The sequence below is a fragment of the Zalophus californianus genome, chromosome 6 (assembly GCF_009762305.2).
Source record: "Zalophus californianus isolate mZalCal1 chromosome 6, mZalCal1.pri.v2, whole genome shotgun sequence".
NCBI classification, from domain to species: domain Eukaryota; kingdom Metazoa; phylum Chordata; class Mammalia; order Carnivora; family Otariidae; genus Zalophus; species Zalophus californianus.
Window position 1 is genome coordinate 48,023,236 of NC_045600.1, and position 16,671 is coordinate 48,039,906.

Here is a 16,671-nt window from a genome sequence, read left to right on the forward strand (position 1 = left end):
TCTCTTCCCCTACAATTGTGTGACCTGCCTACTCTATTTCTAAACCTCTGAGTTACCCCATAAGGGTGCCTCAGTGGGCCCAGGCCTATTGCTTGAAACCAAGGAGAAGATAGAGATGGACAAGGCACAAGAACGGGTTTCCCTCCAAGACCTTCAGGCCACACCAGGGGAACAGGGGAGATGGGTAGGGAGCAGGAGGGATTGTGGCGTGTCATGTGGTGGCCACACTTTGGGGTCATGGTCACCCCTGAATCCAAAGCCATTAGGAAGGTGAGCAAGCTTGGTGGTGAACCATTGTGTGGACAGTGGGGCCTGCAAGTCCGGGGGAAAGGCCCAGGGGACTCCAGAGGCCTGAGGTGGGTGGGGGTGGGAATGCTGAAGGCTGCAGCAGTGAGAACTGTAACTGGGAGCCCCTCCGAATAAGAACTGGCTCACAGATCAAATAGTGTGTGGGTACATTTTGGATTATAAGACAGGTTTACATTTTAAAATAAAATTTGTAGTAGGGAAATGTAAATATAAATAAAAGATGCTTCCTTAGGGCACCTGGGTGGCTCAGTTGGTTAAGCGACTGCCTTCGGCTCAGGTCATGATCCTGGAGTCCCGGGATCGAGTACCGCACTGGGCTCCCTGCTCGGCAAGGAGCCTGCTTCTCTCTCTAACCCTCCCCCCTCTCATGTACTCTCTCTCTCTCTCACATTCTCACTCTCTCAAAATAAATAAATAAATCTTTAAAAAAAAAGATGCTTCCTTAATAGCTACTTGTAAATATATGACAGTATTTAAATAACCATGTTTTTGATCCAAAAAAACAAATATGTATGTTTTTTTATTCATCTAAGACAAAAGATAGCATATGAAAGAGAAATTAATATGTTGATATCCAGCTCAGTAGAAGTTAGCTCATGTTTAAATGAATGCCTGTTATATATATTTTTGAAAACTTGCATGACCCTGCCTCAATAAATTATTTGAGCTTAGGCATGGCTTAGCCACAAAAATGTTGGGAACTGATGGTCTAGACAGTGGAATTTTGCACCAAGCACTTGAGAGATTTACATTAGAATTTATTTAAAACAGTAAAGGAAAATGTATAATGAATTACTCTGTGCTTTATTTTAGTTTCAGTTCTCTCTCATCTTTTTTAGTATGCCTTCAAGATAGTGTGTTGGCTTTCTGGAAACATGGAATGCAGGGTAAAAGCTTCAAATCAGATGAGGTAAGGCTTCTCACATTACCTCCTGTGATTCCCACAAAAGATTTTAAATGTTGAAACATTCATTTTATGCATTTTCTTTCTGAACCCACATTACTCTGTTTAGAGCCTTTAATGCTTTGAACTGATAGAGCAAAATTGCCAGTATTTTCCCTTCAGATAATTTTATTTTGTATTCATTGTATGATTCTCAGTGGCCATGAGGAATTGTCAAACATGAGTTTGTACAATTTCAGTTCTCTAATTTGTAATCTGTAAATGTGGTTGCCAAGGTTGCTAAACTTCTCTAAATTTGGTAAGTCTTTTCCATAATCTATAAATGTATGGCTTCTTTTTTAATACTATTTTTTAAATTTTAAGTTAATATGTATTAGATCACAGCACTAAGGAAAAATCTAAGAAAATTAACTCATTTAGTAAGTAATTATTGAGTACCAACAACATGCAAGACACTATTATTATAACACTGTAAGGCATAATGAAGCATAATTATAAATATCAAACCTTTTAGACCATCCGTGTTCCAGGCACTTTACAAGTATTAGCTTATTTAAAGCTAATAATCCAGTGGGGTTAGGTACTATTCATAGTCCCATTTTTTTTTTTTAAGATTTTTTTTTTTTATCTGACAGAGAGAATACAAGCAGGGGGAGTGGCAGGCAGAGGGAGAGGGAGAAGCAGGCTCCCTGCTCAGCAGGGAGCCCGATGTGGGGCTAGATCCCAGGACCCTGGGATCATGACCTGAGCCGAAGGCAGATGCTTAACCATCTGAGCCACCCAGGCGCCCCTCATAGTCCCATTTTTTATAGGCACAGAGTGGTTAAGTATCTTGCCCAGGTTAAGTGGCTAGGTAAATGGCAGAGTCTGGATTTGAAGGGAGGGTCTTCAAAAATCACTTCTAGTTGAGATAATCAGGCTACATTTTATGCAGGAGAGGGACCTGGAAGATGAATCCTAATAGTTAAGATGATCCTAACAGACATTTCCTACTCATATGAGTACCCGTGTAATTCTTCTACACAATTGTCTCACACATTTTTGGACTTATTTTAAAACTGAAAGTCTTCTATTTGAATTATCTTTAGTTTTATCCATGCTCATATTTATATGTGACTGATTATTTGTACCTCTTACATGAATATGGAGTCAGAATGCTTCCAAGAGAAAATAGCATAAATCAGCTGTCTTTGGATATGTCAGTTTATCTAGTTACTCATGTCACTAAATGTTACCACGTCCCTGCATTTAATGAAACCTGTAGTCCTACTTACTGCCATAAAATTAATTGTCCTTAGATGCTTTTCTCAGTGTGTCACTCCTGTGGTTAAAAATCTATAGAAAATACCTGTTGCTCACTATATCATGTACAAATTCTATTTCCTATTTTTAACTCATCTTGCTTACCTCTTTCTTTTTGTGTTCTCATCCTTCATTTGCGCCTAGCTGTGATATTCATAAAGTACTACTCAACCATTCAACCACAAAAAAAACAGTAAAGAGTATATTAATAAACTGGTTCCCACTATGCGTGCCAGGGCTTAACCGTAAAGGGACCACCTAAGGAAGGATATAGAGCATACTTCAAAATAGACTCATTTGAAGGTGGGAAGGCTGGTGCATTTATACACCAACTGCTGTCTCTTTTGATTAAGTGTTATTCCCAGGGATATAAACTCCCCACACTTTGGAATAGTACCTGCACATGAGTTTGTGTACCTTCTACAGCTTTGGAGAAAACAGAGCAGAGGAATACCATAGATAACACTGAAGTAAGACACTAGTACTTGGGAGTACAGCTCTGTGGAACTCAGGTGGGCTATGGGGTGCCACGTCAAGCATCTGCACTGAGGGAAAGGAAAAAAGAGTAGGGGCTCTGCGGTTCAGCAAACCTGTATTGAAATCCTGGGTCTACCAGTTATATAATCTTAAGCAAGTTATTCAACTTCTCTGAGCCTTAGTGGTTTTTTTCCCCAATAATATGGGAATTATATATCACAAAGAATTCTCTTAAGGAAAGTACCTGACCAATACCAGATGTTCCATAAATGTTCATTTATTTCTTAATAAGGCAGTCAAAAAAAAACTTACTAAAATTTATATCATTTGAGGAATTGAGCCTATCAAAAATTGCTCTGTCTAAATGGTTTTTAAATTATGATTTAAATAATATGGGGATGAAGGTATGACTATAGGTATTTTCTTTTCATAGGTTACCCAGGAGATTTCAGATGAAACAAGAGTTTTCCGCTTATTGGGATCAGACAGGTAATAGTTTGGTTGTTTTAATTTCATTACCAAAGGAGTTCAGTAGTTGTGTTCTTAATTATATTATCACCCTGTAACTGTTTCAAACAAGATTCTTAGAAGGCTCAGCAACTTAGAGAAATTTCCTTGTATCTTTATTGAGATAGAGAAGAATTTAACTATTCGATTCAGCAATCTTCCCACCAGTGTGAGGATCGTGATTCTAGAGATATAGTCAGCCAAAACAGCGTGTTCATGCCCCTAGTACCATGACATATTTCAGGTCCCTTAATTTTCATCATTTGTTCCCGGTTTGTTATTTTCTATTAACTAGCACTACATAAACCCAAAAGAATATGCACCTCCTGACATTTTTGTATCATTTTGTATCCGAAAACATTTGACTCCGTTTCTGAAGTCAGTCTAAAGTAGAAGGAATTATGTGGTCTCTCTGATCAAAATGAAAGACAAATTCCAAAACTGTGCCATCTTAGGAAACAAATGTAGTAGCTTTTGTTCTTCAAAGTCTATATTGTCTACCTCTACAATTAATAAAATACCCCTCCCTTCCTATTTTCCCACCCAAAGTTGTTACTGCAGCAAAATTGGCTACGGTAATAGGCATCAGTTGTGAGGCAAGGACGAAAAACCTCCGGTCTTCCAGCTCAGGCTGGTCACAGAATCACTGTTTGGATGGGTGCCTCTTAGATTCCTGTTTTCTTCTCTACGCTCTTCGTTCACCCCCTTCTTGTTAGTGTATATCGACCCTTGAACAACACAGGTTTCAACTGCACGGGTCCACTTATATGCAGATTTTTTTCAATAAATACAGTACAGTACTGTAAATGTATTTTCTCTTAGGATTTTTTGAATAACTTTCTTCTCTAGCTTACTTTACTGTAAGAATACAGTATGTAGATGCATAAAGCATACAGAATATGTGGTAGTCAGCTGTTCATGTTATCGGTAAGGCTTCGAGTCAGCAGTAGGCTAAGTTTGCAGGGAGTTAAAAGTTATACATGGATTTTCAACTGTGCAGGGGGTCAGTGCCCCTAACCCTAATGTTGTTCTAGAATCAATTGTATTCTAAAGCTTTATTATACTTTTTATTGGCAAATACGAGTAAGCAAATTTGGTTTTAATTGGAGTAAGATGATGAGACTATCCTGAAATGTTTTGAGTATTTTATATTCATAAATTCATACAGTTGTTATTCAGTTTTGTTTTTAACCTATGAAGTGTAAAGCTGAATTTGACAGTGCACCTGTGATCTTTATGAGAATATGAACAATGATATTCTTTCCTGGTTTGATATTAGTATTTGAATGAAGCATGCAGTCTCTGTTTTTACTTTTAAACAAGCCTTTTGTTTTGGTTTAATTGCAGGGTTGTCGTTTTGGAAAGCAGGCCAACAGAAAATCCTACTGCACACAGCAATCTTTACATCTTGGCTGGACATGAAAATAGTTACTAAACAACAAAAACTGATCTCAAATGACAGGAAAATGACTATACTCCATTGAAATCAGCAAAAATATCTTAAGTTCAGTACAAACTACACTATGATTTACTTTAACTTCTATGGGTTATATCTCAAATAATCTGTACTTTAAGGTAGAATTCAATATTTTCTGTAGCTGGAAACAGCTGTTCTATCTCTTGCCACTGTGTGGTGGTTATATCAAGTTTGCTTAATAAAAGCTATGAGACAAATAGTCCTCTAGTTCCAGGAAACACAGTCTTTTAAAAACATATTGTAACAAGGGTGCCATGATATTTTTAGATAACAACTCATGTGATTATCTTCAGAGGGATAAATTTAGTGATAGTTTTCTTATTTTATACCATGTTTTATTCCTTCTTAATGAACATAATTTGATAAAAAAATTATCAAATAAGCCTTTCACTTTGACATTGGCCATTCTGTATGTTTTTGTAAAATAGAATATTTAATCCTTATTTATTAATCTCTTGCTGGAGTGGTGTGATATATGTAACTTTTAGCAAAGGAGGGTTTCAGAGCAGTTTAAATTTTTTTATAATGTATAAAAATTTTGTTTAACTTTTAAGAGTAGTACTTTGAGGGGTTAAAGGCAGTGTGTTTGGATTCAGTACATACATGCAGTTTTGCTTAACACAAGTATTTTATAATACAGGATCATCCAGAATTGCCTTAAAAGGGAGTTTTGTGTTTTCAATTATAATAGTTGCAGGGGGTCATACAGAAGATACTGATAATGGTTGAAATATTGTTAGAGGGGTGTGTGTGTCTAGATGTGACTACCATGTGTATGTATTCTTGACAAGCAGTATAATATACCTGTGATTTTTTTTTTTACATAAGGGATCATGCATAATAAATTAATACTCATATATATGATCATCCCTGATGTAGGGGGGACGTATTTAACTGCCCGTGATATGTATTTTACTTATACTGTACCAGAGGGGAAACTGTAAAGCAGCTACATGTGTAATCTTGGTTTTTTCACATATGTAGGTATCCATTTTGAGTAGGTTTAAGGAAAAAAAATCTTTAAATAAAATTGAATTCCTGATGGGATAGTATAAATAAGTATTTTAAAAACCAGTATTCTAAAAATAAAGGATAGGGCCATTATTGAGTTTCTCTTTTGCTATTGTTAGTATTCAAAATTAAAGTGTCACTTTTGGTACCTGTTGTCTTAATGCATTTACTGAGAACAGTTAGCATTGAGATGATGAACAAGGGGTTAGCAATAGCAAAGTATAGATTATATTCAGCAGTTACTTGAGAGGACAACAGTATAACAATCTCAGTCAGTCTTTAGCAGTTCTGTAAAATAGTATTATCATTTCCATTTTTCAGATGAGGAAATAAGGGTTTAGCCAGGTTAAGAGATTTACCCTGTTCACACAGCAAGTTGGTGGTTGAGCCAGACCATGAGTCTTGTGACTCTGTTCTTTTCACTATGCAAACAAAAAAATGTTATGCAAATAAAATATAAAGTAAATTTTCTTTAAAAATGCACATATGATCTGATTTCATTAAGTGTGTGCTTGTTTATTTCGGGTATGTTAAAGGGGGCCTCTGAACTAAAGGACACTGGAACACCAGATGGCAGGCAACCTTACTCAGAATATTTACATACTAGATACAAAGACCAGTGTCCTCCTTCTCTCACTGAATCCTGGCAGCCAGACCTTCCCATCCCAACAATATTCGAAGTCTTCTCTCTGCAATCTGGCCAGTTCAGGTGGAAAGACCTAAATAGATCCCGACATGAAAATCATAGTTAACATGCCCACCACCCCATGCATCCAGAGCTCACAGTTCATCTTACAGTCCTATGCTAATAATAATGATAAAACAACCAAGACATAAAATCTCTGAGGAAAACCTATCACATAAGAGGAAGAAAACAGTTTTCGGGAAAAAAGCACTTAGAGGGAACAGACTATCCAAGATGATGTCAAAAGAAAAAAATATATTCTGAAAGATGTAGCTATGAATCAAGAGTAGGAAACGAAAAAGGGAGCTTTCAAAAAATAAAAAGCTCTTAGAAAATATGATAGCATAGTTGAATAATTCAATAGAAGATTTAGAATATAAAGTTGAAGTTTCTGTGATGAGCACTGGGTGTTCCATATAAGTGATGAATTACTAAATTCTCCTGAAACCAGTATTACACCAAATGTTAACTAACTAGAATTTAACTAAAAACTTGAAATTAAAAAAAAAACTTGAACTTTCTCAGAAAATAAAAGGAAATGGAAACACTGGGGGCAAGTTAAGATTAATAACCCAGGAGGCCCATTATCCAGTCTCTCCAAAAAGAAACAAGGAAGAAATCAGTGGAGTATTTCAAGAAGCTTTTCCAGTACTAAAGAACTTTAGATTGTAGAATGAAAAAACAACAGTAGATTACAAAAACCTATACCAAAGCACATCATTGTGAAGTTTCAGAGACACTGGGGTCAAAGAGAAGATCGGCTGTTTCCAAAGAAAAAGCGCAAGTTCTATACCAAGGAATAAGAATCAGGATCAAAGTTCAACAGAAGTATTGCCTTCAAAATTCAGAAAGAAATTTCCAACCTAACATTCTGGACCCAAATAAACTATTAATCAAACCTAAGGGTAAAAATGATATTTTTAGCTTTACAAGCTCTAAAAAACCTTAACTCCCATATAGCCTTGCTCAGGAAGCTACTAGAGGATGTGCTTCATAAAAATCAGGGCATAAATGAAAACATAAGATGCAGAAAATGGGATTCCACACAGGAGGGAGATGAAGGAAATCCTTGGTTGATGGTGATGGGATATCCAAGGATGACACTAGACCAGGCATAGAGAACATAACGGAAGCATATTAGAAGCTCCTGGAGAGACCATTTCAGAAAGAATAAACTGGTAAAATACCTGATGCATCTCAGTATCTTTAAGAGTGAAACTACTAGGGGCGCCTGGGTGGCTCAGTTGTTAAGCGTCTATCTTCGGCTCAGGTCATGATCCCAGGGTCCTGGGATCGAGCCCCGCATCGGGCTCCCTGCTCCACGGGAAGCCTGCTTCTCCCTCTCCCACTCCCCCTGGTTGTGTTCCCTCTCTCCCTGTGTCTCTCTCTGTCAGATAAATAAATAAAATCTTTAAAAAAAAAAGTGAAACTACTTGCAAAGAGTAAGAAGTTTCTACTGAGACTGAGAAAAGAACAAAGGTAAGATCATTTACTTCAGAAACCCCAGAAAACAGGCCTGAGGGACTTTTGATATGGAGATGGAGAAGTGGGAAAGGTTGATAGAAGAGTTCATTATTGATGTCATTGCCATGTAGACAATGGCAGCTGGATTCTACCAGGTCTTTAAGAAGCTGTGTGATAGCTCCCACAATTGTCTCCTGAAAGACAAGTGGCTGGAGCCTTTATCTACAGATTCTCACTCCTCATGGTAGAGTTGCTGCGGGCATTATCTCCAAGTGTACCAAGTTGTACCTGGCACTTTGGCCAGGTAAGCTCCGTCAGTGTCAGAGAAGGCCCTGATGCAGAAAGCTGAAAAGAGTATGAGGTAAATCTGAGCCCATTTAGAACCATCCACTGCCTAAGTGGCTGAAATCAGAGGTGGGTGGAAGGGATTTTTCAAGGCCCCAGGGTTCAATCAGTGATGCTATTGTTTCTTAAATAAAACAAATAAACAGGAAAGCAAAATAGTGTATAGAAAAGAAAAAGTCAACTAGGACCAGGGGTTGATTGGCATATTGTTAACAGTAAATACTGATCTAATCAAAATGGCAGCATAGTTGAAGTGGGAGAGGACATGGTGTTGTAGAGGTAAGGTAGAAAACTTACCTAGATCATCCTATTTCACAGTAGGAAATAAATGGATAATACCTACAAATTAAAAATCAAGAAATAGGGGCACCTGGGTGGCTCAGTTAAGCGTCTGCCTTTGGCTCAGGTCACGATCCCAGGGTCCTGGGATCAAGCCCCGCATCGGGCTCCCTGCTCCGCGGGGAGTCTGCTGCTCCCTCTCCCACTCCCCCTGCTTGTGTTCCCTCTCTCGCTGTGTCTCTCTGTCAAATAAAATCTTTAAAAAAATTATAGCTTATTTAGTGACAGAAGTAAAATAATCTGCTAAAAGAAAAGTTTTTGAGGTGAGGGGTGGGGGAGGGGCATGTATTTTGGGTGACAAACTTTAAGGACTATTTGGTTATTTATGTGCATGCCTATATTTGGGGGTTTTTGTTGTTTTTAATAAGATTTTTATTTATATGTCAGAGAGAGAGAGCAGGGGGAGGGGCAGAGGAAGAAGCAGGCTCCCCGCTGACCCGCTGAGCAAGGCAAGAACACTAATGTGGGACTCAATCCCAGGACCCCAGGGTCTCATGACCTGAGTGAGCCAAAGGTAGACGCTTAACTGACTAAGCCACCCAGGTGTCTCGGTGTTTAATGTAAAAGAAAATTTTAACTTTAAAAGTATGAACCACTGTTAGATAAACAGTATGAACAAACATATATAACAAGTTCAGCTTCTTAAACTGTACCTTACACATAGTAGGCATTCAATAAATACTGATTATAGTTAATGTATGAATAATGTGGAAGGAGGCATAGTAATTGGGAAGGAAAAACTAGAGTACGTAAACCCACAAGGTCTTGTGAGAGTATTTTCATCAAATTACTTTTTTTTTTTGTTAAGTCTCCCCTATCCTTTTTTCCCCCCAAAATTCCACCAAGCACCAAGCACCCTGGAACAATGGCACCTAGAGGCCATGACCATTCCAGTTTCATTGCTTGACTCATAAGCTCTCCCACCCTGAAATTCTGATTTGTCACCAAAAATGTAAACCTTTTACTTCACTCAGGTCACTCAGTTCAAGGTATAACTTTTGCACAACAGCTCTCACTGCTTAAGCCAGCCTACTTTCTGGTTTTCAGAATGTCTACAGCACACAGAAATTATACATGTCAGTGTAACACTCAGTCGTTACTAGCCAGCTGAACCACAGCACTTAAGCACTTAGACACCTTACTCAAGCTGCCTGGGCCACCATCTCCTTATCTGTTGATGGAAAATAATGGCCACTTCACGTGGCTATTAGGAGGATTAAGTGAGATCATGTTCAGAAAGTTTCTTGGTCAAGGTAAGAAAAAAAAGTTGGCTCCTTTACTTTTCACCAAGAATCTCACTTAAGGTCATAAAGAGTGCATTATCATTCTTTAATTTTCCTCTCAGTATGTATATCATACATTGGTAAACTTACCATGGGGCTTTTTAAATTCTGCTTTTTTCAAGTTCCTTATATGCTTTTTCATTACAGAAATAACCAGTATCTTGTACTGAAGGTCCAAGAAGCTCCCATACCAAACCTAGCAGAAGGGATCATGTTAGATTTTACTGAGAAATTGCAGAGTGTTCCTAAAGGATCTTAGGAGAGAGCAAGAACATTTTTTTAATATCTACTACATTGACATCAGGAACGAAGTCAAATATTCTCACTTTCACCACTTGTTATTCATTGTACTAGAGATCCTAGTCACTTCAATGAAACTAGAAAACTAAGAAATTTAAAAATGAAAGATTAAAAGATTTGGAAAGGGGGCGCCTGGGTGGTTCAGTGGGTTAAGTGTCTGCCTTCAGCTCAGGTGGTGATCTCAGGGTCCTGGGATCCAGCCCTGCATTGGACTCCCTGCTCTGCGGGAAGCCTGCTTCTCCCTCTCCTCTACCTCTTCCCCCCGCTTGTGCTCTCTCTAGCTCACTCTCTCAAATAAATAAATAATCTTAAAAACAGGTTTGGGAAGGAATAAAAATACTATTATTTGCAAATAAACTTAGAAATCATAAGTGAATCTGGAAAAACAGCTAGATGCACTGTCAACATATCTGTAATAGAGAATGAAATTTTAGAAGGATTCCATTTACATTATAGAAAACTATCAGATAAGAAAAAATGAGATGTAAGATCTGTATACTTAAAACTAACAAAACATCACTGAAATTAAAGAAGACCTAAATAAATGGCAGAGGATGCCATGTTGATGAATTAGTTTTGATACTGTATTTCTCTTTATTTGCGAGAACACAAGGCAGGGGGGACGATGAGCAGAGGCAGAGAGAGAAGCAAATTCCCCGCTGAGCAGGGAGCCTGACACAGGGCTCGATCCCAGGACCCTGGGATCATGACCTGAGCCGAAGGCAGATGCTTAACCCGACTGAGCCACCCAGGTGCCCCAGAATTAGGTTTGATGTTGTAAGGCTGCCAGTTGATATTAAGATTGTGTGATCCCAGCAGATATTTCTATAGAAATTGACAAATTGATTCTAAAATTACATAAAATGCGAAGTGTCAGGAATACTCAAGGCAATCTTGAAGAAGAAACACAAACCTGGGAGTCTTAGGCTACCAGATTTCAAGAGATGATAGAGCAACATTGGCATGAAGAGAGACAATGAGATACAGTCATGAGTCCAGAAACAAGGCACACTTAGCTTATTTTTGAATAAGCTGGAGTGAAGCAAGAATAGCCTTTTCAATAAGTTATATTGAAAACAACAGAAAATCAAGGGAATCTTGACTCTACCTCACACAACAAAAATACCAAATAGATTGTAAATGATCTAAGGTGTATAAAACAATACTGCTTTTAAAATAAAACATAATATCCTCACAAACTTGGGGTAAGCAAAGATTTCCCAAACAGATCATTAAGGCTTTGACCATAAAAGAAAAAGTTTAGATAAAATGGACTTAACTAAAATTAAGATACTCTGGGGCGCCTGGGTGGCTCAGATGGTTAAGCGTCTGCCTTCGGCTCAGGTCATGATCCCAGGGTCCCTGGGATCGAGTCCCGCATCGGGCTCCCTGCTCCTTGGGAGCCTGCTTCTCCCTCTGCTTCTCTCTCTCTCTCTCTCTCTGTCTCTCATGAATAAATAAATAAAATCTTTTAAAAAAATAAAATAAAGATACTCTGTTATCTAAGGACACCCTCACAAGAAGGAAAGGACAAGCCACAACATGGGAGAAGAGGCTTGCATTACATATGTCCACGCGTACCCAAAAGAACTTGCACAAATCATTAAGAAAAAAGACAGACGGGGGACTGACTGGCTGAGTCAGTAGAGGCTGCGACTCTTGATCTCAGGTTTGAGAGTCTGAACCCCACGCAGGGTGTAGAGATTACTTAAAAAAATAATAAGATCTTTAAAAACAAAAAAGGCAGACAATAGAAAAATGGGCAAAAGATTTTTTTAATTTAATTTTTTTAAAGACTGATTTATTTATTTAACAGAGAGAGAAAAAGAGAGAGAGAGCACAAGTAGGCAGAGCGGCAGACAGAGGGAGAGGGAGAAGCAGGCTTCCCACTGAGCAGGGAGCCCGACGCGGGGCTCGACCCTGGGATCATGACCTGAGCCGAAGGCAGCTGCTTAACCGACTGAGCCACCCAGGTGCCCCTGGGCAAAAGATTTTGAACAAGCCCTCCACAAAAGGTAATATCCAGGTCATCAATAAATACATGGAAATGTATTCCACCTCCTTGGTGATCAGAGGAATGCAAATTAAAACAACGCAGTACTTTTACACACCCACCAAAATGGCTAAAATAAAAAGGACAAACAAATACTGTGAGATTGTGGGGAAGCCAGGGCACTTACACATTGCTAGTGGGAATGTAAAATGGCACAATACTTTGGAAGATAATTTGGCAGTTTCTTAAAAATAGTAAACATAAATTTACCATATGACTCAGCAATTCCACCCCTAGGTATCTGCCCAAGAGAAAACATGTCCACATAAAGACTTGTATGCAAATGCCCAAAGGTGCATTATCCATAATAGCCAACAAGTAGAAGCAACCCAAATATCCACCAGCTGGTAAATGGATAAACAGTATATGTTCTATCCATGCAATGGAATGCTATTCAGCAATGAGAAGGAACAACACACTGATAAATGCCACAATGCAGATGAACCTCAAAAACATGTTAGGTCGGGTGCCCGGGTGGCTCAGTTGGTTAAGCGACTGCCTTTGGCTCAGGTCATGATCCTGGAGTCCCGGGATCAAGTCCCGCATCGGGCTCCCTGCTCGGCGGGGAGCCTGCTTCTCCTTCTGACCCATTCCCCTCTCATGTACTCTCTCTCTCTCATTCTCGCTCTCTCAAATAAATAAATTAAAAAAAAAAAACATGTTAGGTCAAAGAAACTAGTCCTAAAAGATCACATATTATAATGATTATATGAAATGTCTACAAAAGGTAATTCTATGGAGACAGAGGGTAGACTAGGGACAGGGGTTGAGAAGGGAGAGTGACTGTAAGTGAGCACGAGGTTTCTTTTTGAGATGATGAAAATGTTCTAAAATGAGACGGGGGGGCACCTAGATGGCTCAGTTGGTTGAGTGTCAGACTTGGTTTTGGCTCAGATCCTGATCTCAGGGTCATGAGATCGAGCCCAGTCTCAGGCTCTGCACTTAGCAGGGAGTCTGCTGGAGATTCTCTCTCCCTCTTCTTCTGTCCCTCCCCCACAAATAAATAAATAAATCTTAAAAAAAAAAAAAGAAATGATGAGACACCTGGGTGGCTCAGGTGGTTAAGTGTTTGCCTTTGGCTCAGGTCATGATTTCAGAGTCCTGGAATCGAGTCCCGCATCAGGCTCCCTGCTCGGTGGGGAGTCTGCTTCTCCCTCTGCCCCTCCCCCTGCTCGTGCTCTCTCTCTCTCTGTCTCAAATAAATAAAATCTTAAAAAAGAATGAGACTGTGGTGATAGCTGCAAAACTGTACACTTATTAAAAATCATCTATCTGCACACTTAAAGTGACTACATTTTACAGTATTTTAAGTATACCTGAATAAAGCTAAACAGAAAAAGAACATCCAAGGGGTCAATAAATACTTGTAAAGGTGTTCAAATTCATTAGATACCAGAGAAACATAAACTGAAACAATAATCCCACTACAAAATAAGCTGACAGTGCAATACTACCACGCATCCCACCAGAGTGACTAAATGACAAAAGAAGACAGTAGGAAGTGTTGATGAGGCTGTGGGGCAGTTGGAACTCATGTACTGTCAGAAGAAGTGGAAACTGGTACTAGTCACTTTGAAAAACAAGCGCAACGGACACATCTCAGCAGCCAGCATTTCCAGTCCTAGGTGTACGCCTCAAAAACACGGTTACCAAAAGACCTAGAAGACTGTTCATAGCCGCATTATTCATAGTTTCCAAAAACTGGAAATAACCCAAATGTCCATTTACGGTTGAAAGGATAAGTTGTGAGATGCTCACAAGTCAAATACTGCAATGCAAGGAGGAGCTATGACAAGATGCCTTTCGACACCTCTCCCCCAAAATAAACAGAAGGTTCCAGGTAAGAGTCCAGACATTGAGAACATTAAAAGTAGACTGTAGGATTTCACTTAAATGGAGTTCCAGAACAGGCAGTGTGTAGTGTAATGTTAGAAATCACTACAGGATAGTGGTTACTTTTGAGGAGGAGTGAGGGAATACTGGTTGAGATGGGGCCTGAGGGGATGCTTTTGAGGTGCTGGAAATGTTCCATTTGTCACTTCTCAGCAAGCTGTGCACTGATGATCGATGCACTTTTTTTTTTTTGCATGTACATCAATAAAACATTTATTAGAGTCCATGCCAAGACCTGTACTGGGGAGAATATTCTTTAATTTTCAAACATTAACCCAATGATATCAGAAGTGGGGCTCCTGTTTTATAAATGAGAAAACCAAAGAGGTTAGTCCTTGTCACAGACTGTTCCACAGAAGGGGGACTTACTTGGGGAACCAGCTGTGTGGAAAATAAGAGCAGGAATAAGCTGAAAGGCTCTGGCAGAAGTGACACACATGAACTGAGACAGGGAGGAAGAAGAATTTGCTAGAGCCTCAGACTGCAGTACAGCTCTGTGAGCAGAGCATCTTGGCCAGTCAGTGGGCAGCCCCAGAGCAAAGACTGCCCACTAGAGGATTTTTGTGTTAGAAAAGATGAGCTCAGCTTTCAAAACCATAGGCAACTCAGTCATTACCTGGGAGCAGCCAAGTGAAAGCTTGGACAAAGCTGGGCTGATTCTGCAGGTTCACTAATTTCTTACAGCAGGTTCTCTCTTGAAGGGAGATCTGACTGGCACCTACCTAAAGCTGCCACGCTCACACACTAAGTTAACTGGAAAGTTGGAGTGAATCCCAGATCCATCTCCCTGGATCCAGACAGTCCCTTCACGACCATTTAAATAGACACCTACCAGTTATGGCTCAAATATCTACGAAAGCCATTAAACTAGTCCATATCTCTGGAGGAAATATAGTATTTGGAAATGGAAAGATGGGAGTAAGAAGCATTCCCCATGAGGAAACTATCTGAAATAAATCTAAGTGATAGTTAAACTTCTGTATCAGGGTTCTTTGGCTGTCCTTTAGTGGTTGTAGATTCAAGAAAAAGCTGCAGAACCGGGCTCAGAGAAGAGCTAGTTGCAGGAGCCAGGGCTTGGCCCCTTTGGGTCTCAGGAGGAATCCGTTTCTGCAAGATTCCGGTTCTGAGGGAAGAGAATCTGCTCAGCCTGGGGTTGGTCATCCGTTGGGCATGGACGGGAAGGTGCCTTAAAACAACAGTCACAGTGAGACAGATCGCCAAAGCAGAAGGAGGAAGGAAGGTTGGGCTTTTAACAGAAGGAGAAATGGATGCTGAGCTGGTAAAAGCAACAGATGTCCTGTGTAGCTATAAACCATCACTTGGTGAAGCTTAAAAAAAAACCAAAGCCACTTACCACGTGTGAGTGAAACAAATCATTATGATCTTCACCCACAAGTTTTTTCTTCAGCAATTTTGGTAAGTGTAAGATTTAGCACACTCTAAATATGACATTTAATTTTGGATATATGACTTCATCCTGGTCATGTTTGTCAAGTCTAAATCTTCCTGGATTAATAACTTCACTGTGGTTATTTGCGATTAACTACAGGACACAGAGAATCCAGTGATCAATGTTCGTCCTTGAGCACCTGTCAGAGCATCCCAGCCCTTTGACGTGTAATTGCTCTGTATAAAGCACTGACTGACTGTATCAAGCTTTCAAGGATATACTTCTGTTTATGGTTTCCGAAAACCCACAGTGAATACCGGTGTCCACTTAAATTCCTTAAAGCCCAGGGGCGCCTGGGCGGCTCAGTCAGTTAAGCAGCTGCCTTTGGCTCAGTTCATGACCCCAGGGTCCTGGGATCAAGCCCCGCATCGGGCTCCCTGCTCAGCAGGGAGTCTGCTTCTCCCTCTCCCTCTGCTGCTCCCCCGTTTGTGCTCTCTTGCTCTGTCAAATAAATAAATAAAATCTTTAAAAAAAATTTCTTAAAGCCCAGTGTACAAAGTCTCCTTCTCCAGGATCCCACAACCTCTTGTGCATCCTTTATTAAAGCTCCTATTACCATACAACAGGTAGGAATTCCTTTCTCTCATAAGGATAAGGAACAATGACACTTATAGCTGCATCCCCAGCACCGAACAGTTCCTGACACGTAGTAGGTAGTTAGTAAACATTTGTTGTATTAAACTACAATAGAATGAATAGCATGCGGTAACTTACTCGTGTATAACTAGTAAAACTTTTGACTCAAGTCTTGCTCCTGTAAAATGCAGATATATTGCAAATACCTTCCAGTTTTCTGAAAATGAGGAAAGTATTGGGAGTAAATTAGTTAACATTATTGAGTCTAAGAATATCAGTCAGGATCTAGGCAACAA

General features: G+C 39.5%; 1 protein-coding gene across 2 annotated transcripts in view; it reads left to right on the plus strand.

Annotated features, from left to right (window-relative positions):
• MAP4K5 (mitogen-activated protein kinase kinase kinase kinase 5) overlaps window positions 1–6,482 on the plus strand; it is a 108,309-nt gene extending 101,827 nt beyond the window's left edge. For both annotated transcript variants that reach the window (XM_027569988.1, XM_027569989.1), the window contains exons 31-33: window positions 1,149–1,219; window positions 3,426–3,481; window positions 4,847–6,482. In XM_027569988.1, the coding sequence (XP_027425789.1) occupies window positions 1,149–1,219; window positions 3,426–3,481; window positions 4,847–4,934 (215 nt within the window). In that variant the 3' untranslated portion in view covers window positions 4,935–6,482. The remainder of the gene's footprint in view (window positions 1–1,148; window positions 1,220–3,425; window positions 3,482–4,846) is intronic.
• The last annotated feature ends 10,189 nt before the right edge of the window (window positions 6,483–16,671 follow it).